This window comes from Aotus nancymaae, unplaced genomic scaffold (assembly GCF_030222135.1).
Source record: "Aotus nancymaae isolate 86718 unplaced genomic scaffold, 86718_ANA_hifiasm-v0.15.2.pri h1tg000022l_1, whole genome shotgun sequence".
Lineage (NCBI taxonomy): Eukaryota > Metazoa > Chordata > Mammalia > Primates > Aotidae > Aotus > Aotus nancymaae.
The window spans coordinates 32,883,219-32,908,735 of record NW_026988435.1 but is presented as its reverse complement, the minus strand read 5'-3'; the positions used below and the strand labels follow the sequence as shown (position 1 = coordinate 32,908,735).

Genomic DNA, 25,517 nt, shown 5'->3' with positions numbered 1-25,517 from the left:
CATGTAAGAGTTTGAGGAAAAAGATTGTGGAATATTCCATTCTCCAAGAAAAAAAAAATCCAGATTTTAAGTGAACTCTCCTAATGTTTTCATTTAGCAACAAATTCATTAAAAAAGAAAAAGCTATACTTCATATATTCAACTTTTAATTAATATGAATATAACTAATCAGATAAAGTTCAACTATCTTCCACATTTACCATGAATACACAGCTAATTTGACTTTCTGCTATGCACCTGGTATTAGAAATACATGCTATGGTTAACTTTATTATTATTATCATGTCCTCTAAATACATTTTCTGCAGAATGATTGGGCTAGAAGATTTGCAGCTACCTTCTTGCTTCTTTATTTCCAATAATGTTTGCTCATGAAAATACTAATATTGCTAGTGAGGTGTATATTTTTCCCCAAGTGGTAAGCTCTCCTATAACTTAGTCAACATGTTTTGTAGGAGGCTCAGGGGATCATTTGGCACTGGCTTACAGGATATTATGCCTCTTTTTGACTTTAAAAACAATGTCCTATTTTCCTAACCAAGCTTTGCCACCTCATTTTTGATAATAAAGGTGAGGGAAGTTAGATGCTATTTTTTATATCTCATCACTGCTGATTTTATGGGCCATAAATCAGACAAGAACACCAAGAGTAGGTACTTTTGCCTAAATTTTTGCAGAATCAAGACCCTCATAGAGGAGTAACTGTATTTCCTTAATAGAACTATCTCTAGACTAAACTATAAAGTCAAAAATTGTACTTTTATCATTCTATCTCCCACCTCATAACCCTACCCCACCACATTTCAACACTCCTTTTTGGCACCAAAATTCCTGTCTGGTAATAATGATTCAAAATAACAATGTGTATCACCCCTCCTGAGAACGTTTGCACTTTAACATGAGACTTTTAATTGGCATCCCTTTTACAGCATGGAATATAACTTGAAAGCTAAAATTTCTGATAGTACAGTGAGTGACACAGGGCTGGGGGCAGGAAAGAGCAATGTACTTCTTCCTACCACTTTCCCAAATGAATGCAGCACTTTGAAAACCATTGCCTGCTTTCGTGTGAATGAAGCTGACCTAGTGAGGAGTACCACTAACATTCAATATATATATTATATATATATATGTAATACAGAGAGATCCAAAGGTACCCATTCAGTCTCCTTTTGGCCAACCTCACCCAAGTTGCAAAGTTGAAAAGCCTTCCCCACTTCCTAGATGAAAAGAAATATACTCCAGGAATTTTTCACAGTGGTTATAAACCTGTCATGCTTTTAAACCAAAAACAAAGAAGGAATAATTGGAACAGATGGCAGACCTCACAGAGAATACATCCATCGAGAATACAGCTGTTGGAAAAATTTGTGAGATGCTTCTTTTATGGTGAATTGACTCTTTACAAAAGATCAGTTGCTATTCAGGAAGACCTGTGAAATACATATATATATATTTCAAGTGGCATAATAAATAACTTCCAATGTCTTTTAGTTCATTTAAGCAACAACAACAAAAACTCGAGTTGATATATATTCAGATATTAAAAATTCTCTGCACACTTCTAGTCTTGTCCTAATTCCCTCATGGTTCCAAACCCTGTCCCACAGTCAAAGATTGGCAAAGTCACAACACAAAATTGAAGACTTGGCCTCTTAGAGACACTCAGGACAACAGCTCTGGAAACTTACCTCTTGAGATATTTAAAATAAAACTCTGAGGCCAGGCGCGGTGGCTCACGTCTGTAATCCCAGCACTTTGGGAGGCCGAGGTGGGCGGATCACGAGGTCAAGAGATCGAGACCATGCTGGCCAACATAGTGAAACCTCGTCCCTACTAAAAAAATACAAAAATTAGCTGGGCATGGTGGCACGCGCCTGTAGTCCCAGCTACTCGGGAGGCTGAGGCAGGAGAATTGCTTGAACCCGGGAGGCGGAGGCTGCAGTGAGCCGAGATCGTGCCACTGCACTCCAGCCTGGTTTCTGGTGACAGAACAAGACTGTCTCAACAACAACAAAAAAAAACTCTGAGAGAACAAGAACATTTAAGGTTTGAACAGGTTACCGGGAGGCTGGAAATTATCTTTCTCAGAGACAACTTTAAACAGAGATCAGATTTCCATCTGTCTGAAATGTTTTAGGTATTGCTCAGCCTGAAGGCAGAAGGAAAGCATCAGTCAACATTTACTGAGCACCCACTGTGTATGCTGCTAGGGTTATCACTGCAACCACTAACATAAGAATCATTCTTATAGTCTTCAAAGCACTTTCATGCACATTAAAGCAAAGTGCTCCTAGTTCACTTAATTGCTCACCTGCTATGGGTATATTAATGGTGCTAATTTTTACACTAGCCATTATTCTGGGCATATTTAAGCAAACAGCCAATATCTTTTAATTTAGCTTTCAATACCCATTTTTTTCACCAAAAATTTATACTCTTAACTGACAAGCCATAATCTCATTCCAAAGCATTTTGCTCCTCTTTTAAACTTGCTTTTGAATGCTGACAATTATTTTAGGAAGTCTCATGAGGACAATTAATAACAAATGACACAAATGTTAACCTTCTGTTTTTCTAACTTAAACCATGCCATAGGACATAAGGCATATGTAGGGGTGGGAGCAATGGTATGGGAAACTGTCATGAAAATAACACTGAGAAGTAAGAAGTCAGGAGACTTGAGTTTGATTCTTGGCTGTGCCAGCAACTATCAGTTTCACTCATACTTTCAGGTCCTAAGTTTCTTCCACTCTAAAATGGAATGTGTACTGAAGTGTCAGTAGACCAGACTGTATTATTCCTAAGATTTCTTCTAGTCCTAAGATGCCTCATTTATCAATGTGCTTCCACCAAGAAAGACTTTAAAGTTTGCAAATAGAGAAAGCCAGGTCTACTGCTTTTCTACTGAGTAGAAGAAATGCTAACAAGAGTTCTTCACGTTCAAGGAGAGATTAAGTAAAAAAATCTTACTTTGTCAATTCCTTTGCATTAATTAACCAAAATCCAGTATCGAGAAGCTATGTCTACAGATAGATGTTGGCACTTTCTACCCCTTACATAATTAAAAGTTCAATGGCATTACTAGAAGATAGAGAACAAATAATATCAATAAAGTCCTTGCAAATTTTCCAAACCTAACTGAACTTTGTAGGACATTTGAATTATTCAAAACCTACTCTTAAGTTTATCTTAATAGGTGCATCAATCAGTATGTACTAACCAACATCTGCAAATTTTCAGTGGCTTACATATTAAATGTTAATTTCTTGATATTGTCACAGTCCAGTGTGGACTGAAAGAGAGGCTGTGCTTCATGAAATCATCCTGAGACTCAAGTTCCTTCTATTTTGTGGTTCCATGATTCCTAGAGACTTGAAATCCTTTCCTTCTTGCTATATATTTTGAAAAAGCGAGAGAACCAAAGATCATGTTGGGAAGACATTGCCTTAGTTCCCATTGGCTAGAAACCAGTCACATAACCACACTGAACCGTAAGGGAGAGTGGGTAATGTCTAGTTACTCCCCTCAGAAGAAGAAACGCCACTGCTGGTCATCCAGCCAAGCTCATTCACAATATGAGACAACAAAGACCTAGGAAAAAGTAAGATCTAAATAACTGTTAACTTAAAAAATGTATCCACAATATCTACAAATTTGGAAAGTAGAAAAGGTGGCTTCATTTCTTTATAAGTAAAGCATGACAAGCTGCAAAGTGGTCATCCCATAGGCTGACAAACATGTGTCCAACCACAATCAAAGACAGGCACTTGGAAGAAAGAGGGGTTGGGGCAAGAGCGTTATGCTGAATGGGCTGGCTAATTCAACTGGTTACAGAAGGAGCTATGAATATTCATAAAGATGATCCTGACACATGCATATCTGACAAAAATGCATGTAATATACAATCCATGCTCCCTTTAAGGTGGAGCTTAACGTTTAAATGTATTATAATTAGGTTCTATACATCAAAATGTCTTTCAGAACACAAGGGCATGCAAAGGCACAATCTCTTTAATCCGACCAGAACCAGTCTAAGGTCGGTGGTCTTCTTATCTGGAGAAAGTTACTGAAATCAGGATCTTGTTTGATGAAAGGTATAGCTGATAGAAAAGGGGTAGGGAGTCAGTGTCTGTGAGGTGGATGAGCTGTAATTGTTTTAATATTGCTCATCTTGAAACCAGTGCTTGTTTGCCTCCTTGTGAAAAAGAAAAGCCTCGTAGCAGTTGGAATATAGTTTATTCTTTAAGCACAAGGCTGTGTGACTTAACCCTTGTCTGGCATGGCCTTTTATCCTGTTTATAATTTGGTATGTTATTGCCACAAATAGACTGTTCTGTCTGACCTGCCATCCCAGTATAGCTACGAACTAAGTTTTTAAGGTTTTTCTGGGGTCGCTTTGGTAACAAAAGAGGGTCATGCAGTCAACGGAGGCTTAGAATTTTATTTTCAGTTTATACAATGAAATCTCTTGACACAAAAAAGACTCATGATGATCTCACCCGAAACAAAAACATGTCATAGAATTCCTAGCTTCACTTCTCCTTATTTAAAAGAGCAAACAGTCAGGGCCAATGTCAATCTCAACATGTCAGCTATCTCCTTTCCAATTATTTAGCACCTTCAAAATATAGAATTGAACTTTCCGGTCTTTTGCAAGTCAATGTGTGGATCGGGGTTTCACAACTGCCATAATGTAGTTATCACTAAGATGATAACTAAGAATACTTCTTGATGTCTTCTTCTACATTTTGATGACCAATATCCAAATGACTTTACGTCCAGGCTCTCCTTACCGGGATAAAATTACTATTGCTATTCTTCAACTCCAAGAAGAAGGGAAGCTGCATATGATGAAAGAGAAGTGGTGGCGTGGGAATGGCTGCCCCGAGGAAGACAACAAAGAAGCCAGTGCTCTGGGAGTGGAAAATATTGGGGGCATCTTCATTGTTCTGGCTGCTGGACTGGTCCTTTCTGTATTTGTAGCTATTGGAGAATTCATATACAAATCACGGAAGAATAATGATATTGAACAGGTGAGTCATCTTTTTCTAGGACTGGGTAGTTCATAGTTTGCATTATCTGTCTTAAGTTTGGGGGTTTTAAGGATGTTTGCTCTTTTTTTGTAACAGTCTATTGAATTAGATGCCCAGAAGAGCCATTTTTGAGTTAGAGAAAAGAGCTATTGAATCCCTGCCAGGTGCTGTGGGCACTGCAGGTCAATCATTTATTAATGATGAGGAAGGGCCTTATACACTAAATCCAATTAGCACTATTTGGAATGACAGTGCAGAAATTCCAAACTCAGTTAATTTTTGAGCAGTCATTTGCTCTTAAATAGAAACCCTAGATGGAAAAAGGCAAAAATAAATACAAAATTGGAAAATATATAAAAAGATATTTAAAAGAAATGTTTCCAGCTCTTAAGTATAGATTCTGAGCACATGTGCTAATGCAAAACAATTTATATGAAGAGGTAAAAGTTGTATTATGAAATTGAACACTTACTTGTATCAAAGTAAGATTTGTAAAAGGATAGTTCACTCCAATTTTTTTGCCAGGAATATAATAAACAATATAAAATGAAAATCCAATGTATATGAGACTTTAGTTTTCTAAATTGTGTTTGGGATTATAGGATAATTTTAGTAGTTGATATTTTTGCCTATTACTTTTGTTTTTGAAGAAAATCACACCATTTTTGAAAGAAATCAGCTTACACTCTTCTGAAAAGCTGATTGTGATTTAAGATAATTCCTTCATAACCATACTAGAATAAGCAAAATACAAAGCTTATGGCCATGATAGTGAATCAAGCTCCCCATTCAATGTTTAAATATTGTTAGAATTTTAAGACTATGACTATTAATAACAGAGCCAGTTTAATGCTCTGCTGTCATCTTGAAATTCTAAAGAAGTTTTGAACAAAGTGTCCCACATTTTCTTTTTGCACTGGACCCTGCAAATTATGTGGCTGGTTCTGATTAATAATCTGATAATAGATCCACTTTGTTTAAGTGGAAGCCCTTCTTAAGTGTCCGAAACTGGGGATGATTCATTATACCCTGGTTTCACATGAAAATATTCCCCAGAATTACAAGGTAACTGTGACAACAATGAACATCCCTTTCTTAAGCTCTGTTATAAGAAGCTGTTTTTTTAATTAAAAGGGAGAATGAACTGATCTGCTTTAACTTTCAATTTGCTCTTGAGGTGTCTTGTTTTATGCAACTAATTTGAAAAATAAAAACTTGTATATATGATGCTTTAATGTGCTTTTCATAGTTGCCAGCTTCATGTGATTTAAATTTTCATTTAAACATTCATTCTTGCTTCTGATTTATTCATTTTCCTATATTTTTTTCTCATTTCTTTTGCATGCAAGGCTTTTTGTTTCTTTTATGGACTGCAATGTAAGCAAACCCATCCAACCAACTCCACTTCTGGAACCACTTTATCTACGGATTTAGAATGTGGCAAATTAATTCGAGAGGAGAGAGGGATTCGGAAACAGTCCTCAGTTCATACTGTGTAATCAGTTTAAAAAAAAAAAAAGGTGTGCCCAGTAGAAATTGTTTCTGCTAATTGGTGTTGTTGATATTTGTATTTGCTAAGCATAAATAGCCACAATTCTCTATTCCTTTAGGATAGCAAAACTCATGTGTTCTGGACATTGAATTGAATGCACCAGAAAGCGACTTGCACTGTATGTTGAAGCAAGGGCATATTAGGAGTATACAGACTCCTAGAAATGTGTATTCACAGGAATTGTCTCTGTCCCTACTAGTCACCTTAGTTCTATCTTCATGCATTAGAAATAAGTAACTCTTTCTTCATGAAAAAGGAAATTCAGACGTTCAACAGTGCAAAGCATGAAAACAAAATGCAAATTCCGCAGACTTCTTTTCATCTTTGTGAACTTTGTTCCCTCCTCTTTCTTTCTCCCCATCCCATACATTGTGTAGATCTGCATATTTTCAAACTACCTAAAACTCTTACCTTTTCAACAATACATACATAACTCCATAACAATGTTAATTTTTTAATTCAAATTCATTTCACAATGTAAAATGTATTATTTACCCAAAAACTCAAAAGTGTCTTAGAGTTTAGAGATTCAAAAAGATTCCACAGAAAGAAAACTAAACTTGAAACCTCTGGTGTCACAGAAGAGCACTACCTAAGTTGAACACCACTCTTGGAAACAGAACACAGTCAAGAATAATTCCCGGGCAGAAATTCATTAACCTCAAACTCTTAAATAACATTGACTTGTAGAGTTTAATAGTCTTCTGTAGGTTCTGAGTCTTAAGCAACAGTGATATTTTTCAAGCTATATAGTATTTCTTCAAAGATCCCAGCAAAGTCCTAAGCTATGTACTAATTCATAGCATCTTCTATTTACCACTCACTTGCTCCCTCTCTGTGCATTGATGAGCATCTTTCCACAAGATGTTATTTCACTTCCTTCCCACCTACCCAAGATAGAGTGGTTGTTCTTGGAGCAATCTTTCCTGAACATCACCACTTTCACAGTTGTTTCTTTGCATCCATCACCATTATTAATTTATTCCATTATCAAAGTATTCTGGGGAAAAGAGAAAGAGGGAAAAAATAAAGGAAAGAATGTCCATACACATTAGTTACAGATCTCTGTAGATTTATTTTCCATCTGGATTCAAAGTGCTGTACATAATTCCCATGCTAACTCAACCTGGTGATGTGAAAAAAAAAACCGATTGCACATGTAATTTGTCGTGACAGAGAATATCTGATGATTTCTCTAGGCTCATTTTCCCTCCCCAGTGAATAGGAAAATTGAAGATGTGTTTCATCTTTTCTCAATATGGGATCAGCTGGTCTTTATTCTTTTCTTAATAGGATTACCTTTTGACACATCAAGCGATCCCCTAAAGCCCATTCCTTGAAGTAGAGATAGGTCATCTGTGCAATCATATAGCATTTTACCGTCTCTTTGCTTAGCTTTAAATGGCTCCAAATTTTGGAAACCACAGGCCTCTCCAATCAATTGTGTACTTCTTTAGTAAAGCATATTCAGGAAAGTTGACTCTTGTCCTGATTGTTTCTCAGCCTTGCTTCCTTCTTTAAAGAAATGTACTCAGAAGAAAATATCATAAATTGCACTAACAATGTTTTATTGTTATTAAACTAGAAGCAACATACTATTTGTCCCAAGTCAGAGTTCGCATTTTTGTAATCAATAGAATCAGATGTTGGGATGAATATGACATTATTCTTAGTTTCATATTTCATGGATTCAGTACCTAGAAACCACAAATTTTATAAGTTTACTTTTCCAAAGACAATTTAATAAACCAAAAATGCTACCAAAAGAGTTCAAATGTGGTTGATGAAGTATAGACAATCAGAATTAATAATAACTGACAAAACTTAACTTTCTGCAGAGACTATTATTTAAAAGTGTAATTCAGAGATTTGAATAAAGAAATTGTCTCTTTCAAAAATTAATATTTGTATACCACTTTAGACTGTATAGTACCTAATTCTGATATTTCTATACTATTTTATAGTTTTCAAAATGTTTTCACATATAACATTACATTTGATCTTTTCAACAATTTAAATTTAGCTTTACTATTAGTCATTGGCCTGCAGTTACAGAATTTAGAAGCAGAAGAAAATATTCTAAAACAGCCAAACTTAGATTCAAGTTCCAGTAGAGCCACACACTGAATAACTGTAGGCAAGTTACCAAATTTCTCAGTCTTGATTTCTTAAAATGTAACAGTGGGATAAAATTTCTAGAACATAAAGTTTTGTACGGGTGTTTTTCAAAATGGGTTAAATTGGCAAATGTTTCTCAAATAAAATTTTTATAGTTAAGTAACCCATGGAGCGTCACTCTAAGTATTCCTTTACTACATGCTATCTCAGTGTGCTTTACAAGTTTTTGTTCATTGAGAATTTTCAACAAAGCAGAAAGTATTCAGCACTTCTCAAGCCAATTAGATTGCAGATTTTTTCCCCCACAACATCTTGACAGACCAGGGTTCCACAGATCATCCTCAAGGGAACACAGGCATGATCATGTGAATCTCATCCCACAAGAGTGTAAAAAACATCTTGCATTGCGCTTGATACATAGTAGCCACTCAATAAATAATTGTGTATACTTTGAAGTAAACTTCTAAGCCTCAAATTTCTTACTTGTAAAATGAAGGTAATATGGACTTTATACAATTACTATGACAATTAAATGAAATCATGGCATAGAAAATGAGCTAATTAATAATATTATTATATTAATCTATATCAGTTAAGAACTGTTGGTACCTTCTAGAGAAACTAAGTATTGCTCTCTGGTCACATGGACAGTAACTAAAATTTATCAACCATCTTAAAATGCAATCTAGTTTTATAAATTAGTTTTCTAATTTAGAGGTTCAAATTCTAAGAGCAGTTTTTTCTGGTACAAGCCTTATAAATTAATGGCAGAGGTCACTGCGCTCAGAAGAAAGACCCAAATTGGTAATATGTGAAGATCTGTAGCGGAAGTTCTGGACCTGGTCTCTAGAAATTCTAATTTAATTAGTCTAGTGCTGTGGCATGACAATGGTAATTTTTTCAGATGCCCAGTTGATTTTAATGTGCTGGAAGAGGTGCAAACCAATAAGCTAAAGTATAATCTTATGTATGTAATTAGAACTCAATAGATGATTGCTGTTGATTGCTTGATTGATTGCAGAGGTAGAGCCACTAATTCTATGCAATATATATAACATATGTTTGGCATTCATTCTGATAGACCCTTTCCACTGAGAATTCAGGAAAAAAATGCACATCTTTAAGATGGAAATTTTATGATATTCAATTGATAATCTTTATGATTAGTTGTAAAACTATAGAGCTAGACCAACTCAGAATTATCAAGTAGACAATTTATTGCTCTCTCTGTGCCTTTTCCTCCCTGGAGAAACCTTTATTCATCTCAAGTACTTCATTTCTTCACACTCTTCTCTCTCTCTCTTTTTTTTTTTTTTTTTAAGATGGAGTCTTTCTCTGTCGCCCGGGCTAGAGTGCCGTGGCACCATCTTGGCTCACTGCAACCTCTGCCTCCTGGGTTCAAACAATTCTCCTGCCTCAGCCTCCCAAATAGCTGGGATTACATATGTGCACCACCATGCCAGGCTAATTTTTGTATTTTTAGTAGAGACGGGGGTTTCGCCATGTTGGCCCGGCTGGTCTCGAACTCCTGACCTCAAGTGATCTGCCCACCTTAGCCTCCCAAAGTGCTGGGATTACAGGCATGAGCCTCTGTGCCCAGCCCACACTCTTCTCTTTCTCCTTTTATACTGGTTCTCAACCAGTTCTTGCCATCGTGTCAATGGATGCTAAGATCACAGTGACCCTACAAGGGACCACTGCATTTCAAGTGAACTATGGAACAAAAGACTTAAATGTGAAACAAAGAAAAAAAACTTTCAAACTTTATGTTTACATCATTAAATCAGAACCACTGAGGGAAATTTTCTAAACTACAATTTACAGGCTCTAACCCCAGACATTTCTCCTCAGTAGGAAGAGTCCAGAAATCTGCATTTACAATGAAGCTTGAAAGTGAATGCCTAAAACGATTGTATACATTAGTTTTCATAAAAATTAGCTTGAACATAGCAGTTTATTCCCAAATTAAGTCACGTACATGACCCTTTCTTAAAAGACTCTCCAATACAAGGGGTTTGGTTTTTTTAAAATAGGTTTTCTTACATATTCTTTTCCAACAATCCTAACTATAGTTAACATTATTTAAAAGTAGACAGTAAACATGAGTTTTTATTAAAACTAGCTTGAATATAGCAGTTTTACTAGTTTTATTTCAGATTAGCTGTTGAGCATGAGTTTTTGTTAAATAATAACAGGTTGTCTATGGATTATACTTTGGAAAACATTGTTTAAGCTTAGGAGAGAGCACAGAGGTATTAAAAGTTTGAACAAGCGGCCAGGAGTGATGGCTCACATCTGTAAGCTCAGGCGTTCAAGACCAGCCTGAGCAACATGGTGGGCCCTTATCTCTATAAATCAATCAATAAACAAACAAACAAAGATTGAACAAATGCATCAACAGCAATGAAACATAGTGTTGTCTAATTTGTTTCCTAATAAATTTGCCTCAAACCTAATGATACAAGGGGAAAAAATTAAGCTTTATATTTTATTTTGTTTTAGACTAAAATTATAAATTAAATTATTTTACAGAGTTTTTCCAGCAAAATTGGAACTATTTAAGGAATACATGGTGGGTAGGAATCTTGCCATTGGGAAAATCAGCTGGATCGTATGATTAGAAACCTATCCAAGAGAAATTATTTCCAAATACCTCACTGCATTTGACTAGCATTATATTATATTCTGTATGAGCCATCTGTAGCAATGCAGTACTATAATGAATCCCAATTAGTTTGCAAGCACGTGACCCTTTCACCTCAAGGTCTATTTCCTAGTAAGCAGTTTAGAAAGTGTCTGAACAGCCTTTAACAACAAAAGAAAAGCAAAGGATTCTTACTTATTAGACTATTTTCTGAACATCTAACAGTGCCAAATGGCATTATTAATTAACTCTGGTAGATAATAAAAAAAAATCTGCTTGATGCTGCAGTTTTAACTAGCCTTTAGGAACCATCTCATTATACTTCTCACAGTTATGGAATTTTATGTCCATATGCGCAAGCATATTAAAATCATTTTTGCTTTCAAAATTCTCCCTACAGAGGCTGGTATTACAGAGAATGGGGTTCTATCTCAAATTTTCAAAGAATTCCTATTTGCAAAGATACGAGCATTCTTGTTATAAAGAGACAACATTACAAATGCAGCATGTGAATGTGAAACCCTGCAGAATTTGACCTTTGTTGTTGTCAGCCCAAATACGGCTAATGGCCCAAAGTACACAGCAATGTGTATCCATGTTGCAATGCGTACATCCAGATAGACACAAACATGAGTAAGACCTGGATGATGGAATGAAGTCACTGTATTCCCCCTAGCAACTAAAATATTTTAATTTAACTTGACCAGAATTGCTTTCTCCCCAGTTTTTCAACTGAATGGAGGATTTAGACCTAAAATATTCAAATATTCTGATTTTTCAGTCTCAAGCACGAAAGTGGTCCTGATCAGTTTGTCTTTACCAGCCACAAGAACCAAGAAATTACTGTCCTTTGATAACCCACTCAATCTTGGTATTTATCTTTCCTCAGTGTTCTTTGGCAACATTATCAGATGCTTCCAAGCATCTTCAGTTCTATCTCTCCTATAGTCTGATCAGCTTATTTAGCAAGTGATTTGTGAAAGTCTCTTTAATTAGTTTACTTTTTTAAGCGTGTGACGAGGTTTCCTTTGCCTGGAAACTCAAATATTCATTAATTATTAGAAAATCCAGGATGCAATTAACATCAATTTAGAAATAATGTTTCTAATGTACAAGTTGATATTGTCTATCAACAAAACAAACTCTGAATGATGGGCATGACCCACTAGACAGGTGACTTCGGAATCACATGCCAAGAACTCAGGTCTCCACACTGGTGCTAAAGGGCCATGTGTCTTTGGGCAAGTCTTTTTACTTCCCTCAACCTCAGTTTCTTCATCTGTGGAATGAGGAGGTTGTATTTGAAGTTCTCTTCCAACTGCAATATTGTTTGAATCTCACAGAAAAATAGGAAGGAAATAAAACCATGGAAGCAGTGATAAAAAGAGATTTTTGTTTCTATATTTCTTCATATGGTTGTGTGTCTCTCTTGGACACATGAAATTCTTATTTCTGTCAGAATGACTGTGCCCTGCCAGTACTTCAAGGCAGAAAGGCCTGTCTTGGATATAGAGAAAATGGCCCCACTAGCCATCACGACATCAAGAAGCAAGAAGGTTCCCATCCAATGAATCATAAGCAAATCAAATCATTACAGACAGAGTGAAGTTTACAGAAGTAGAATAGTTCTTGACCGTGATGAGCCTACAGACGAGGTAAAACAAGACAAAAAGGAGACAGGTACCTAGGAAGATATTTGAAGCTGTAGAAATGAACACACATTCACAAATCACAAGAGAGGGTGATAAATGAGATGGGACCACATAGGAAGACTCTCTCTATTCTGCAAGTGTAACTTAGTATTTCTTCTAAAAACAGACAAGGAGAAATAAAGAAAGAGGACAGCATGCATTTATGTTCTATTGGTTTTATCCTTACCCTTCTTTCTACCATCAAGTATGGGAATTTTATATGAATTGCTCCCAAACTAAAATGAGTTAAACTCTTGGCTTTTGAGATGTTAAGTAGTCCTTGTAGATTTGTGGCACAGAGGAAAGTCTTGAAAACCATAGTTTTTAATTTCAAGATCCAGATGTTTCACTGAATATGAAAATTGTTGTAATTCAAAAAATTTATCTATAATTGGCAAGAGCCAAAACCCAAAAGGCTAACATTGGAGAAATTGACATGATGATGTTTTAATACCTTACTTTCCTACCTCGAACAGATTCTGACCACTAGCAAAGAGAGAATTGGAGGAAAGTCACAAAGGTTAGATACTAATCTATGAGAGGAGGCTATTCCTCAGCCAATGAACATCTCTGAACCAAGTTCACACTTGGGAGGAGGCAGGAGAATAGAAACCACAGAAAACTTAAAAGGGAATCCTGGACAGAAAATACCATTTTTTCCTTCACAGGGTGAAGGCCCAGGAGGTGGTAAGACTTGTAAAGATATTTTATATCCAACAGTCTCCTGAAAGGCAGAATAACAACATGTGGGCAGTGAAGCTATGGAATGCTTCATAGAATCTTCCTCAATCTCAGAGAATGCCAGGGAAAATAGCCAAAAATTCATGGCTCTTCTCACCCAAGAGGCATGTAGAAGGGCTGAGAGAACCAGTGCACTGGAAGACTTGGTGTTACAGCAGAAAAGACAGAGTGTGTGGATGCGACATGGAGACCATGGTCATCTCAGAGGGCACAGCAGAGATAGTGATCAGTGTTCACAACCTAGTAGGATGTCACATCCCCATGGAAGCCAAAAGGACAGAGGGTGGCCTTGGACTAGCTGATCGTGGGCCCTCTAAACACCTCTTTTTATCCCAGATGACCCTAGGAAAAAAGAAAAGAGAGAAGGGAGGTGGGGAGAGGCTTGCATTAACAGAGACATTACCCAAAAGAAAGCATTTTAAACCAAAAGTGAATTGTCTTGAGTTGATAAGACCCACTAGCAGAAGGGGAACCTCTAAGCTAAGGTGAGTTCCGCTTTTTTAAGTAGTATCACATAATTTGTTTGCATATCCAAGCTTGTAGTTTGAGAAAAATGCATTCCCACTACCACAGGCATAAACTGGTACCCTGAAAACTCTGTGTGTAGTGCATACGGGCACTGTGGACAACTAACACCCAACATCACAGGCAGTTTAGCTGAAAGGCAGGGCCATTTCCCTGTAGAGAAAGGGCATGCAAAGAATTTCTTGGAAGTTTATTTTATGGCCCTAATTCAGCCTCTGAAATGAGAAAAAGAAAAAAAAAAAGACCAAGCCCTCACTATGAGGTGAGGGAAAGTCAACCCTCACAGAATCCTCTCAGGCCTTCAGTGCAGGAAGCCAGAGTACGGCCAGAGGGCCAAGGCACAAAGCCACATTGGCCTCTGACAGTGACTCTAGAGAGGAGAAATGCACCGTGTAGTTTGGATTGAAGCACAAACCCACATTCCTGCCACTTTTAGCAAGGAGAGTTGTTTATTTCCAGGTATACAAGGCCCACTGGAAGCTTCTCACTGTAGGATTCTCTCTCTGCTCTTGGTTATAGCACTGGAGTGGGCCACATTTCATGCTCCCTTTTATAACATCAGCCGTTTGTGTGTCCTTTCTAGGGCAGGAAAATGTTTTAGCTGCTCTGGCGCACCCTTGGGAGGCCATGGGAGTCTCAGAGGACAGTTTCAGGTTGGCCTGATGGCGTACCCTGCTGACACTTCTCTGCTCCATTAACTGCCTCCTCCAAGAGCCTGAGACAGAGACGGGGCTATGATTACCCTGTGTTCTCAGGTCCCCACGCCTATCAGGCTGCTTTTCTTATCCCACCACATGGAAGTTTGCCCCGGAGAAGGCAGAGGAGGTGCCCCTCCTCATATCTCTCTCAGCATCTAGACTCTGGTCAAGATTCTTACATCACATGGTTGAACTTTTCTCCTTGAGAGCAGCTATAGAAAGCCCTTTCTTTACACTCCGTCCTCAGTCCTATAGGCCAAGTCCTGAAGAGTCAGTATATTTGATATTTCATGTCAAACTTTTACAATTCAAAGTGTCTGCGTTTTCCTTGTTTCAAACACCTGACTGTTGTAATTAATAGCTTCAAAGATGCAGTGTCTTCTATAGATTCACAAAAGTCCATTTAAAAGCTCAAAGCTCCAAATTTGAGTCTTTTTTCTTTCTACATCATCCCTGTCCTGAAGGTAATGCATATAAAAGCCCTTGCTATAACTTGAAAAGTGAGAAAAAGGACTGGGATTCAGAAGAATTGGAAAAAAGCACACAGATGAATATCAAAATATTTCATTGCCTCAATGTCAAACCCACTTTTCAAAGTTTTCCATGACTTTATCCCTAATGTTAGAGGAGGATGAACTTACACATCCCCTACTTGTCAGGAATTTGCATTGGATAGCCCCAAGTGACCACCCTGTGTGCAAAACTTTTTAAGAACCACTATGGCATGTGTATACCTATGTAACAAACCAGCACGTTCTGCACATGTACCCCAGAACTTATACCCCAGAATCTATATGGATTGTGTATGCCATTTCACAACATAGTATTTATTTTATTGAGAGAATAGGGTTTCTAAATGAAATCTTTAAATAAAGATGAACAACAAGAGGAACACGTATGTATCTAACGTCATGGAGAAACTCTGTGTCCCTCATAGATATATTTTTATGGTTTGAGGAGCTCAGATAGGAGAACAAGGAATTCTAGAGCATGTATTCGTGCAAACAGAGAAACTTAAACGTAAGATCTGAGATGGTAAAGGGTTGGCATCTGGTCCCAGGTGTGGGAACAAAGATGAAACAGAGCAGAAGAGACAACATGGAGGTAATGAAAGCATGACATTAACAGACACAGGGAAAAGGAGTTCATGAAGTCTACATGCTATAGCCAAAGGAAGGGAAGACAGGGGATTTCGAGAGTGATTTCCTAGTGGTAGCCAGTTTAAAGCATTAAAGGGGCAAGAAAATGGGCCAGGCAAGACATGGCTGCTGGCTCACAAGTGGGGATTAGGATGGGAGACCACACTTGTAAGTTTTACTTCAGTGTCTAGATTTCCTTCACCCCACATTCTTTACACGGGCCCAAGAAATGAGAATCAGCTTTCTCATTAGCTCTTAGGCACGAATTAACATAACCACTATTCTGGAAGCTAATATAGTGATCAACACTCAACCTCTAGGATTCACTTTTTTTAAATTCCAAGGACGGGTGCACAAAAGATGGCCCACAGGTTGTGAAAGAGCCCAGAAAAGAGATAAAACCACAGGAAATTGTGCCCAAATCCTCAGTTCTGGAATGCAAAATCTTCCCACAAGAATGGTACACACAAAACTACTCCAAAAACCTCCCTCCAACTGCCTTTGCATAATTAGTGGGAGATGATTAAAGCCTGAACTCTGCTCTTAGATCATTAATTATCTTGGAAAGAAATGAAACCAGACTGTACAAGTCTCTACGTAGCAAATGCCTAAATAGAATTATTCTGTTCCTATTCCTTAAAGAGTTTCCTGAGTGTATCCTCAAACCATCATAGGTTTGCTCCTATACTAGAGTTTAAAGTTAAAAAAAAAAAAAATGTTAAGGAAGTGAAGCCTTAGTCCTTCATTTTAAAAAAATAATCATTGAGACACTGGCTCTACAGAACTACAGCAGGAATTTGACCAAGACAAAAAAAATGGTAACAATAATCCCATTATTTTTCAGAAAACTATTTCTTTAATATTCTACATTTTACTGAAATTGTCTTTATAAAAATACTTCAAATCATAGCTTGCTTTCAAGTTATAGTAGGTCTATACATAAAATGCAAGGTTTTAATCTCTACAATGACAATAATATTACCTACATCCTTTTTCTTCCATGTGTAATGTGAAAATTTATCAGATAGTATCACAGAACACTTCAAGTGCCTTTGAATAAGAAGCCTATTAAAGAGAGAAACCTATATAAAATGTAATATTTGTATTGTACTATCGGCTAGGCCAGAGCTTCTGAAAAATAATTCCTCAGAAAAATCCTTAAGAATATAAGCATCCAAAGTAGTTTTCTTAAACGTTTACCTATACCTCCTATACCTACCAATGAATGAAAGAAGTGAATGTATAAATGCTACATCTACAATGAGAAATCAATCTGACATTCACAATCTGATGTCAAGTTTGCAACCAGTATGAAAGCCAATTCCAAACAGTCTAGTTTTTTTTTTTAATTCTGCAAATTCAAATCCAATTCTAACCTAGAGCTTTTACTATAACTTAAGAAAAAAAATTGTTCCCCTGAATCGTTTTTCATGAGGTAGAGTATTTTAGGTACAAAACAAAAAGAATTTTATTAGTCCTTCCCACCCCTTCCAGGGCAACATTTACAACAGAAGGATAAAGGTGTAAAGAGAAGATATAATTTATATTCAGGCTCACACGAGCATCAAGAAATTAAACATTTGAGGTTAATTCAAAGGCTGTGCCATGAAGTCAGCAATTAAAAAAGAAACAAACCAAAGGCGGCGATAAAAGAAAGCAAAAAAGACAGAACAGGGAAGAAAAGGGGCTCCTTAGGGACACACCACAAGCACCAAGGAATCAGAGAAGAGGAATAACTTTCCGCAAAACTGAAATAAACAAGCAAATCTCTCTCCTTCTAAAACCATGAGTTTTAGTTGAAGTTTCTATTGCAATCTCTACTGAGCTAACTTGTGTTTCTCCATTTCCTTTCCTCTGAAGGAAAGGTCTCTCTCTCTCTCTCTGTCTCTGTCTCTCTCTCTCTCTCTCTCACACACACACACACACACACACGCACACTCTCCACGTTATTTTTGGATAGTGTCAGACACAGCATAAACGGCAAGAACATACTTTATTACTATAAATTCATTTGTAAATGAATTTTCCTATCAGACATCATTGTAAAGATTCATTGTACTAATAGATGCTTCATAAGAACAGAGATGCAATTTTTTAAATGGCCAGGGATTGCAGTTAGCTTTCATTTCCTTCTGATGTTGGAGTGCCTATGTATACAGCGCAAGACAAGCAGTCACAATGCCTGTAACTACACAGACAAAGAAACATGTTATGGACTGGGCAAAACAATAGGCATTGAAAATTTATGTTTTAAACAGGTATGGGAACTATTTTAACTAAAACACTAGTATAAGCAACTCAAAGGAATTGCTGCATAGACGTACATCAGATGACTCAAATTAAAACGGCATCAACCTTTGCATTGTATCTCTCCCATGGAAAAAAAGTCAGTGAGTGGCATAGAGTTAAAATATATACTATGGTATATAAAACTTTATTTTAAAGAAAGAGCATACTTAAAATATGCCAGCCTTTGGACTGTTTTACATATAACATTTCATTGAATTCTCATAATAGTTCTATGAAAAGGATTTTACTATTGTCCCATTTTATAGATAGGGAAAACTGAGTCCAAGAGAAAATAAACGCCTTGCTCAGTGTAACCCAGCTAGTAGGAATTATAGCTGAAATTAAAACTTCTCATTCTGATACCAGGCACCAATTCCAAACTGTAATTAAAAGTCATGTGTAGATTTATTAAAATTGTAAACTCCATCATATTTTTAATCCAGGCCCCAGATCCAGGCTACTGGGGGACTCTCCAGTCTGCAAAGTACCAGGAAACACTACCTGAGTATCCTGCCTCCACTTGCACTACATTGAGTAAGGCAGTTAGTTGAATGTCATTATGTTTGATAGTTTCTCATGAGATTAAGGGTTTAGAAATTTAAACCAACATGCTTTAAAATAATGTTTCTATGGCTCTGTGAATATGAAAAACCCCAGCCAACAAATAGAAGTTTTAGAAAGCTACTGTCATACTGGTCCCAGTTCAGAAGCTCAATCTTTATATGTATCTTTAACTCTGAGATTATAAAAGGCAAATTAATTAATGAATATGAGCCCCTCCCAAGCCACTCTGTGCTGAGAGATGACCTTCACAGTTTCATTTCCTGTAGATCCAAGAATGTGTGGTTTACTCAAGTTCATGGATGGGAGAGGCCTTAAAGGTCACCTTTCCTTGTGACTACAGCAAAAACTTGGAGGCAGAAAGGTCAGCCTCAATATCTTTCCATTTTCTTTTTGACAGTCAGAGACAAAGCGAGAATGAAAAAGAAATCATTGTTTGCGACCAAAGACCAAGAAAGCAGAACACTGATAAAACTATATTTATATTTGCTCTCACACGAGCAGCAAGAAATAAATACTTGGAGTTAGTCAAGAGTAAAGATGTTTGCTGTATTTTAAGGCAGTCTAAAATCTGGGGGAGGATTTTCTTTTTTTTTTTTTTTTTTTTTTTTTTTTTTTTTTTTTTTTGAGACGGAGTTTCGCTCTTGATACTCAGGCTGGAGCGCAATGGCGCGATCTCGGCTCACCGCAATCTCCGCCTCCTGGGTTCAGGCAATTCTCCTGCCTCAGCCTCCTGAGTAGCTGGGATTACAGGCACGCACCACCGTGCCCAGCTAATTTTTTGTATTAGTAGAGACGGGGTTTCACCATGTTGACCAGGATGGTCTCGATCTCTTGACCTCGTGATCCACCCGCCTCGGCCTCCCAAAGTGCTGGGATTACAGGCGTGAGCCACCGCGCCCGGCCGGATTTTCTTTTTAAAAAACATGAAGTTAATTGAAACATATTGTCTAGATAAGATCTATGACCACTCCTCTACCCAAAATAGGGAAAAGAGGTTTCAATGAGACCCTCCTCCTTGTGTGTCATGTGTAAGCCACACTAGGAGATTCATTTTGGCGATTTCAATGTAAAATGAAAAGAAATGCCTAAAATCAAATGCTTGAGAGTTCAAGTAAAGCAGAAAGATTGGAATTTCTTAACATAATAGTTTTTGGGAAAATGATTCACAAAAAGCTATCCATAGTGATAAAAAAATATTTTAAATTAAGACTCAACGTGTAGATGATTTCTAGTGAAAGCTTTGGATCTGGACAGTCCGGGTAGATTGGGTTCAAATGCAGCCTTTTTCTCTTGGGTAAGTTACTTGATATCTCCAATAGTAAATTTCCCCATCTATGAAAAGGGTATAATACGTAATAAAAGTTGTGAATTTCTTGACAGTCTTCTTTCTTCCTTCCATTCCTTCCATTTTAATGCCAAAAATATTTATTCCATTGAAATATATTTCTAAGCAAAGTTTGCAAAACTGTGATACAATACTATGTATCACAATTACACTATAATGTATTAATTAGCTCTTAGTAGCAACATATAAGTTTTACATGGTATGATGTTAACAAATTATTATATTTCATTCATGATACATAGACGTGATGTTTTGACTCACAATTTTTTAACTTTACAGTGGCGTGGAAGTGATATGCAGTCTGGATAAACCATACTTACGTGCTCATATAACCATTCTGTTTTACTTTGAGTATAGTATTCAATAAATAAATTATATATAGTCAATGCTATATTATAAAATGGGCTGGATAGATAATTTCGCCCAACTGTAGGCTAGTGTAAGTATTCCATGCATGTATAAAGTAAGCTAGGCTAAACTGAAGGTTAGGTGTATTAAATGCAATGTCTCCTTAATAATATTTTCAGTGTACAATATGTGAATTGGGACACAATCCCGTAGTAAGTGAGAAGCATCTATACTTGCTATAACATTTTTGAAGTGTAGTTCATAAAAACATTCCTGATTTTTTTGTGTGTGGCCTGACATCCATCTCAATCCATTGAAGCCATAACTTACCATTTGAAAGAAAATTAGTACACATGACATGAGTTTTTATGTTTTGGTATTATAAAAAATGGAGGTGAAATTCAAATCCGATAAACACGTATGCTTAAAAGAAATAAACAGTTTTATTCAAAGAACCAGTTTTCTAAGAGATGTACATCTCATAGGCCAATAGTTTACACCCAGAACTTAAATTCTAGGTCCGGTTTTGAAATCAAGCAGAAAAAATTTAAAACTACTACTTCTTCTCTAAACTACACAAGTCCTTTTTGGAACAAAAAGAAGTGTACATTTTCAGATACACATGTTGCCCACTGATACATAAGGACCACACTAGATATTTAGTACTTTGCAAACATAGGACACAAACTTCTTCCGGTAAGGAAGTTAAAACCCAGACAAATCATCTGGTAGCACATTGTCATTTGACTTTGAACCATCCATTTTGTGTGCTAAAGTTAAAAAAGTATGCTTGCAGTTCTATAACCTTTACCAAAGGCTTTGTTTTTTAGTGGATTTTTTTTATTGTGGTAAGAACACTTGAGATCTAACCACTTAAAAATGTTTAGGTGTTCAACACAACATTAAATATAGGCACAATGTTGCACAGAAGATCCCCGGAACTTACTTATCTTGCATAATTGAAACTTTATACCCACTTGAGCCACAGCTGCCCCTATCTCCCTTTCTCCTTGCCCTTGGCAACTACCATTCTACTCTGTTTTCATGACTTTGAATATTTTAGATGCTTCATATAAGTGGAATCACGCCATCTTTGTGCTCTTGTGCTGGCTTATATCACTAGAGGAGGTTTTAAGAGTGACCTCAACAAAAAGAAAACTACTTTTTAGAAATTTCTCTAACCAGAACTTTATAGAAATTTCTCTGAGCAGAAATTTATCACTCAAAGGTTTTATCTTGGCTAGAAAAGTGACAGCCAATTATGTTTTATTGGTCCATTTATATACTATGCATGGGAACAGATATAGCATAATTGCAATGGAGATTATATATATTGTCTGTATATGTAGAACATTTTTCAATCATAATTCCATCTTCCATTTTCTTTTGTATTATGCCATTGTCTTTGCCGTGCAGTTCAGCACCACATTATTTTTCATTTCAACCACAGCTGCATCATTGCTGCTGCCAGAATCTCTGTTTTTGGAGAAAATATACAATTTAAAATTGTTTTTTTCTTTTTTTTTATCAGAAAGGAAAGTCATCAAGAATTAGATTTTATTTTAGGAACAAAGTAAGGTTTCATGGGAGAAAAAAACAAAGCCTTGGTGTAGAGAAGGTTTGTTCATTTTCTATAGCATTACTGAAGTGTCCGTATGCCTTGATAATCCTATCAATGTTTGGATCATCTCAGTGGGGGAAATGACTTAATTTAATTCTATGTTGGTGTCTCCACAAAGGTAAGTTATCTATTTTGAGAGCCCTGATTTTTCTTTAACTGGGTAGTTTTATACTACTGTATTTGTGAATGAAATCCCAAAGTCTGCCCAACTAACTTGCTACCTCAGTTTCCCCAAATAGAAAAGTTGGGTGGCCAGCGGGTGGAGGAGGAGGTGATGGGAACTGGCCAATTGTGACAGAGCTTCCTTGAGGTCAATATCTTGTGTTCATAAAAACCTAGGCAAGAGGCAGGTCAACGCACATGAGATAGGTTTGATTAAGCTGATGGTCTGTATCTCATGTTCCTTAGTGTCTCTCTTTCAACGCCATCATGGAAGAACTGGGAATCTCACTGAAGAATCAGAAAAAAATAAAGAAAAAGTCAAGAACTAAGGGGAAATCTTCCTTCACAAGTATCCTTACTTGTCATCAAAGACGAACTCAGAGAAAAGAGACTGTGGCGTGATCCAAGGAAACACTCCCTACAGATTTTTGGAGGAAGGATTTCTGATGAGTGTGTAATGTGTTTCCATATATCTATATCCATAACTCTGATTATGTATACAGATATAAGAAATACAAAAGTTTAAAAAGCTCACATAGATATGACTCGGGAAGTGACACCGGTTCTTTTAAAATGAATTTGTGTGCTCACTTATTTCGCATTTTTTTCTTTTGTCCCAAAAAATCGCTGCGTGTGCTTTCTAAATAATAATAAAACAACAGGGTTTTTTTCCAAAACAAGTTGAGCTGGGTTTGTTCCCCATTACTTGCTCCCATTGGCAAATGTATGTTTGCTGTATGTCAGCAGTTTTGCAGTTTGTATTTTGAAAACTCTTCTTACCAGTTTAGATAGACATAGTCATTTGGGGTTGAGTTTTAAAAATTACTTTTAGTTTATACCAAGTTACCTAGTTACTATGGGAAAGTGAACCCATTTATCTTTGTGTTCTAAAGTCTAATTTTATAAATAGTCTAAATGATACTCAGAACATTAGTGAGGTGTGCCAGAAAAGGATACTAAAAAGCAAAAATACATTCAAAAAGTAGAAGTGTTCACCACATGATGGGGATCATTCTAGGTTCTGGGGATCCCATGGTGAAGAAAACATATATATGGTCCCTGTATATATACATACCTGAGACTGGGTAATTTATAAAGAAAAAGAGGTTTAATGGACTCACTGTTCCACATGGCTGGGAAGGCCTCACAATCATGACAGAAGGCGAAAGGCACACCTCACATGGCAGCAGCCAAGAGAGAATGAGAGCCAAGCAAAAGGGGAAACCCCTTATAAAACCATTAGATCTCATGATAATTATTCACTACCACAAGAACAGTATGAGGGAAACCACCCCTGTGATTCACTTAACTCCCACCAGTCCCTCCCACAACACATGGGAATTATGGGAGCAAAAATTAAAGATGAGATTTAGGTGGGGACACAGCCAGACCATATCAGTCCCTGTTCTCACATGATTAATTACAAAATGAAGAAATAAAACAGCATATTACTCAAAGCAGAATTAGAATTTCCTCAGAGGAAGTCCAAAGCTGCAGAAGCCCTCAGGAGTATTTAACTGGGGCTGGGTCTAGAAGGGCTTCCTGGAGAAAAGAATAGCTAAATTAAGACTTGAGGGATGACTCAGACATTATCAGGTAAAGGGAGCCAGGCTGAAGAGGCAGCATATTAGAAGGCATGGAAATAAGAAAGAATAGGGCTATAATGTTAGAGGAAAAATGAGTTTGGTGTTGCTAAAATATAAGATGCAAGGAGGTGCAATAGGCCTGATAGGTATCAGTCACTCTGGCAGAGAGCAGGGAAAGAATTGAAGAAAAGAAGACCAGAAGGGAGAAGAGGGGGAAGTCACCCCAAAGATTCTTTCAGTAACTGCACCAGAGCAGAAGAAGAGAGACCAGATGGAGGTAATTTTGAAACACAATCCAAACAGCCAGGGATTCAGAAAGTGGTCTCAAACAAGAGCAGGGTCAAGGAAAACTCCAGGATTCAGGGAGGTGGGAGGAGGGCTTAACTGGAAAATTGAGGTGGCATTCATTGTGTTGGGAAATAATGGAAAGAACTAGGCATTGGTCAATATTTCATATAATTAGTTGGTTTCTTCAGGATTATTCTATAACTACAGAAAACTTTTAATCTAGTCCTTCAAAGTACAAAAATACTTTGAGGCATCCAAGGGAAAAAGAATAACCTTTAAAATGGCAATGACAATAACAGATATCAGACAAAGGTTTTGCTTGATTGTAATCAATATTCAGATTTCAGATCAGTCAGAATTGAAATTGACAACAAACAGAAGAAAATTGTTCATAAAAATGCATTAGGAGGCTTCAATTAAACCTTTACAAACTGGAGTATGATGACTGACCAGCTAAAGATGGTTTAGAATGGTAACATATTAGAAGGAGGAAATATAAACTTTATTCATTTCACTAAAAATTACATCTGAGGCATTCTGTTTTACATCTTCTAATATTTTTCCCATTTTTACGTTTTTCTCTTACTTTAGGAAATATTACTGTATCTTTTCACATACTATTACAGAAATGTGTGAGAAAAGAAGTACATCAACCTCTAATGCCTAAAATATATGTGTATCAATCTGGTTTCTGGATATTTTAAGATCCATCAGCCTCTTTCCTCTTCACTTATATATAACTAAATTTTCATTCAGTATATATAATACCTGAATAAACAACTCTGTTAAAAAGTATATTGAAAAACTGTAGAACAGGACTTTTTTAGGGCAACTATTAAATGCAGTGCATAATCACCTTCCTTTTTCCCTGATATTTTCATTCTGAAAGTACATTTGGCACATATAAATGTGCCCACATTTCTGTGTGCATTTTTGTGTCTTAGGGCGAAGAATAGAGTAAGCTAATGGGTTCAGAGGAGTGAAGAAAGTGGAGAGTATCTGGAATCCGGTCCAGAAAAATTCCTGGTAACAACCATTAATCTTGGAGATTTTCATCCCATTCACTAAAGAACAGTGACTCATGCAGAGTTATGTAGAAATCAATGGCCAAGTTCATTAAAAACTAGATGTAACATTTCTTCCTTCAGCAATTTCTTGGTGCTAAAATAA

The 25,517-nt window shown here is 36.7% G+C and overlaps 1 protein-coding gene across 7 annotated transcripts in view; it reads left to right on the top strand.

The window, feature by feature from the left end:
* Nucleotides 1–25,204, top strand: part of GRIK1 (glutamate ionotropic receptor kainate type subunit 1) — a 391,291-nt gene extending 366,087 nt beyond the window's left edge. For 2 of the 7 annotated variants that reach the window (XM_012446602.3, XM_012446593.3), the window contains 3 exons: nt 4,786–5,036; nt 22,222–22,308; nt 22,720–25,204. In XM_012446602.3, coding sequence (XP_012302025.1) covers nt 4,786–5,036; nt 22,222–22,308; nt 22,720–22,875 — 494 coding nt within the window. In that variant the 3' untranslated portion in view covers nt 22,876–25,204. Of the gene's footprint in view, nt 1–4,785; nt 5,037–6,385; nt 9,167–22,221; nt 22,430–22,719 lie in introns of those variants that run through there. The other 5 variants (XM_012446637.3, XM_012446619.3, XM_064380090.1 and 2 more) reach the window with 3 other exon arrangements.
* Nucleotides 25,205–25,517: the final 313 nt, after the last annotated feature.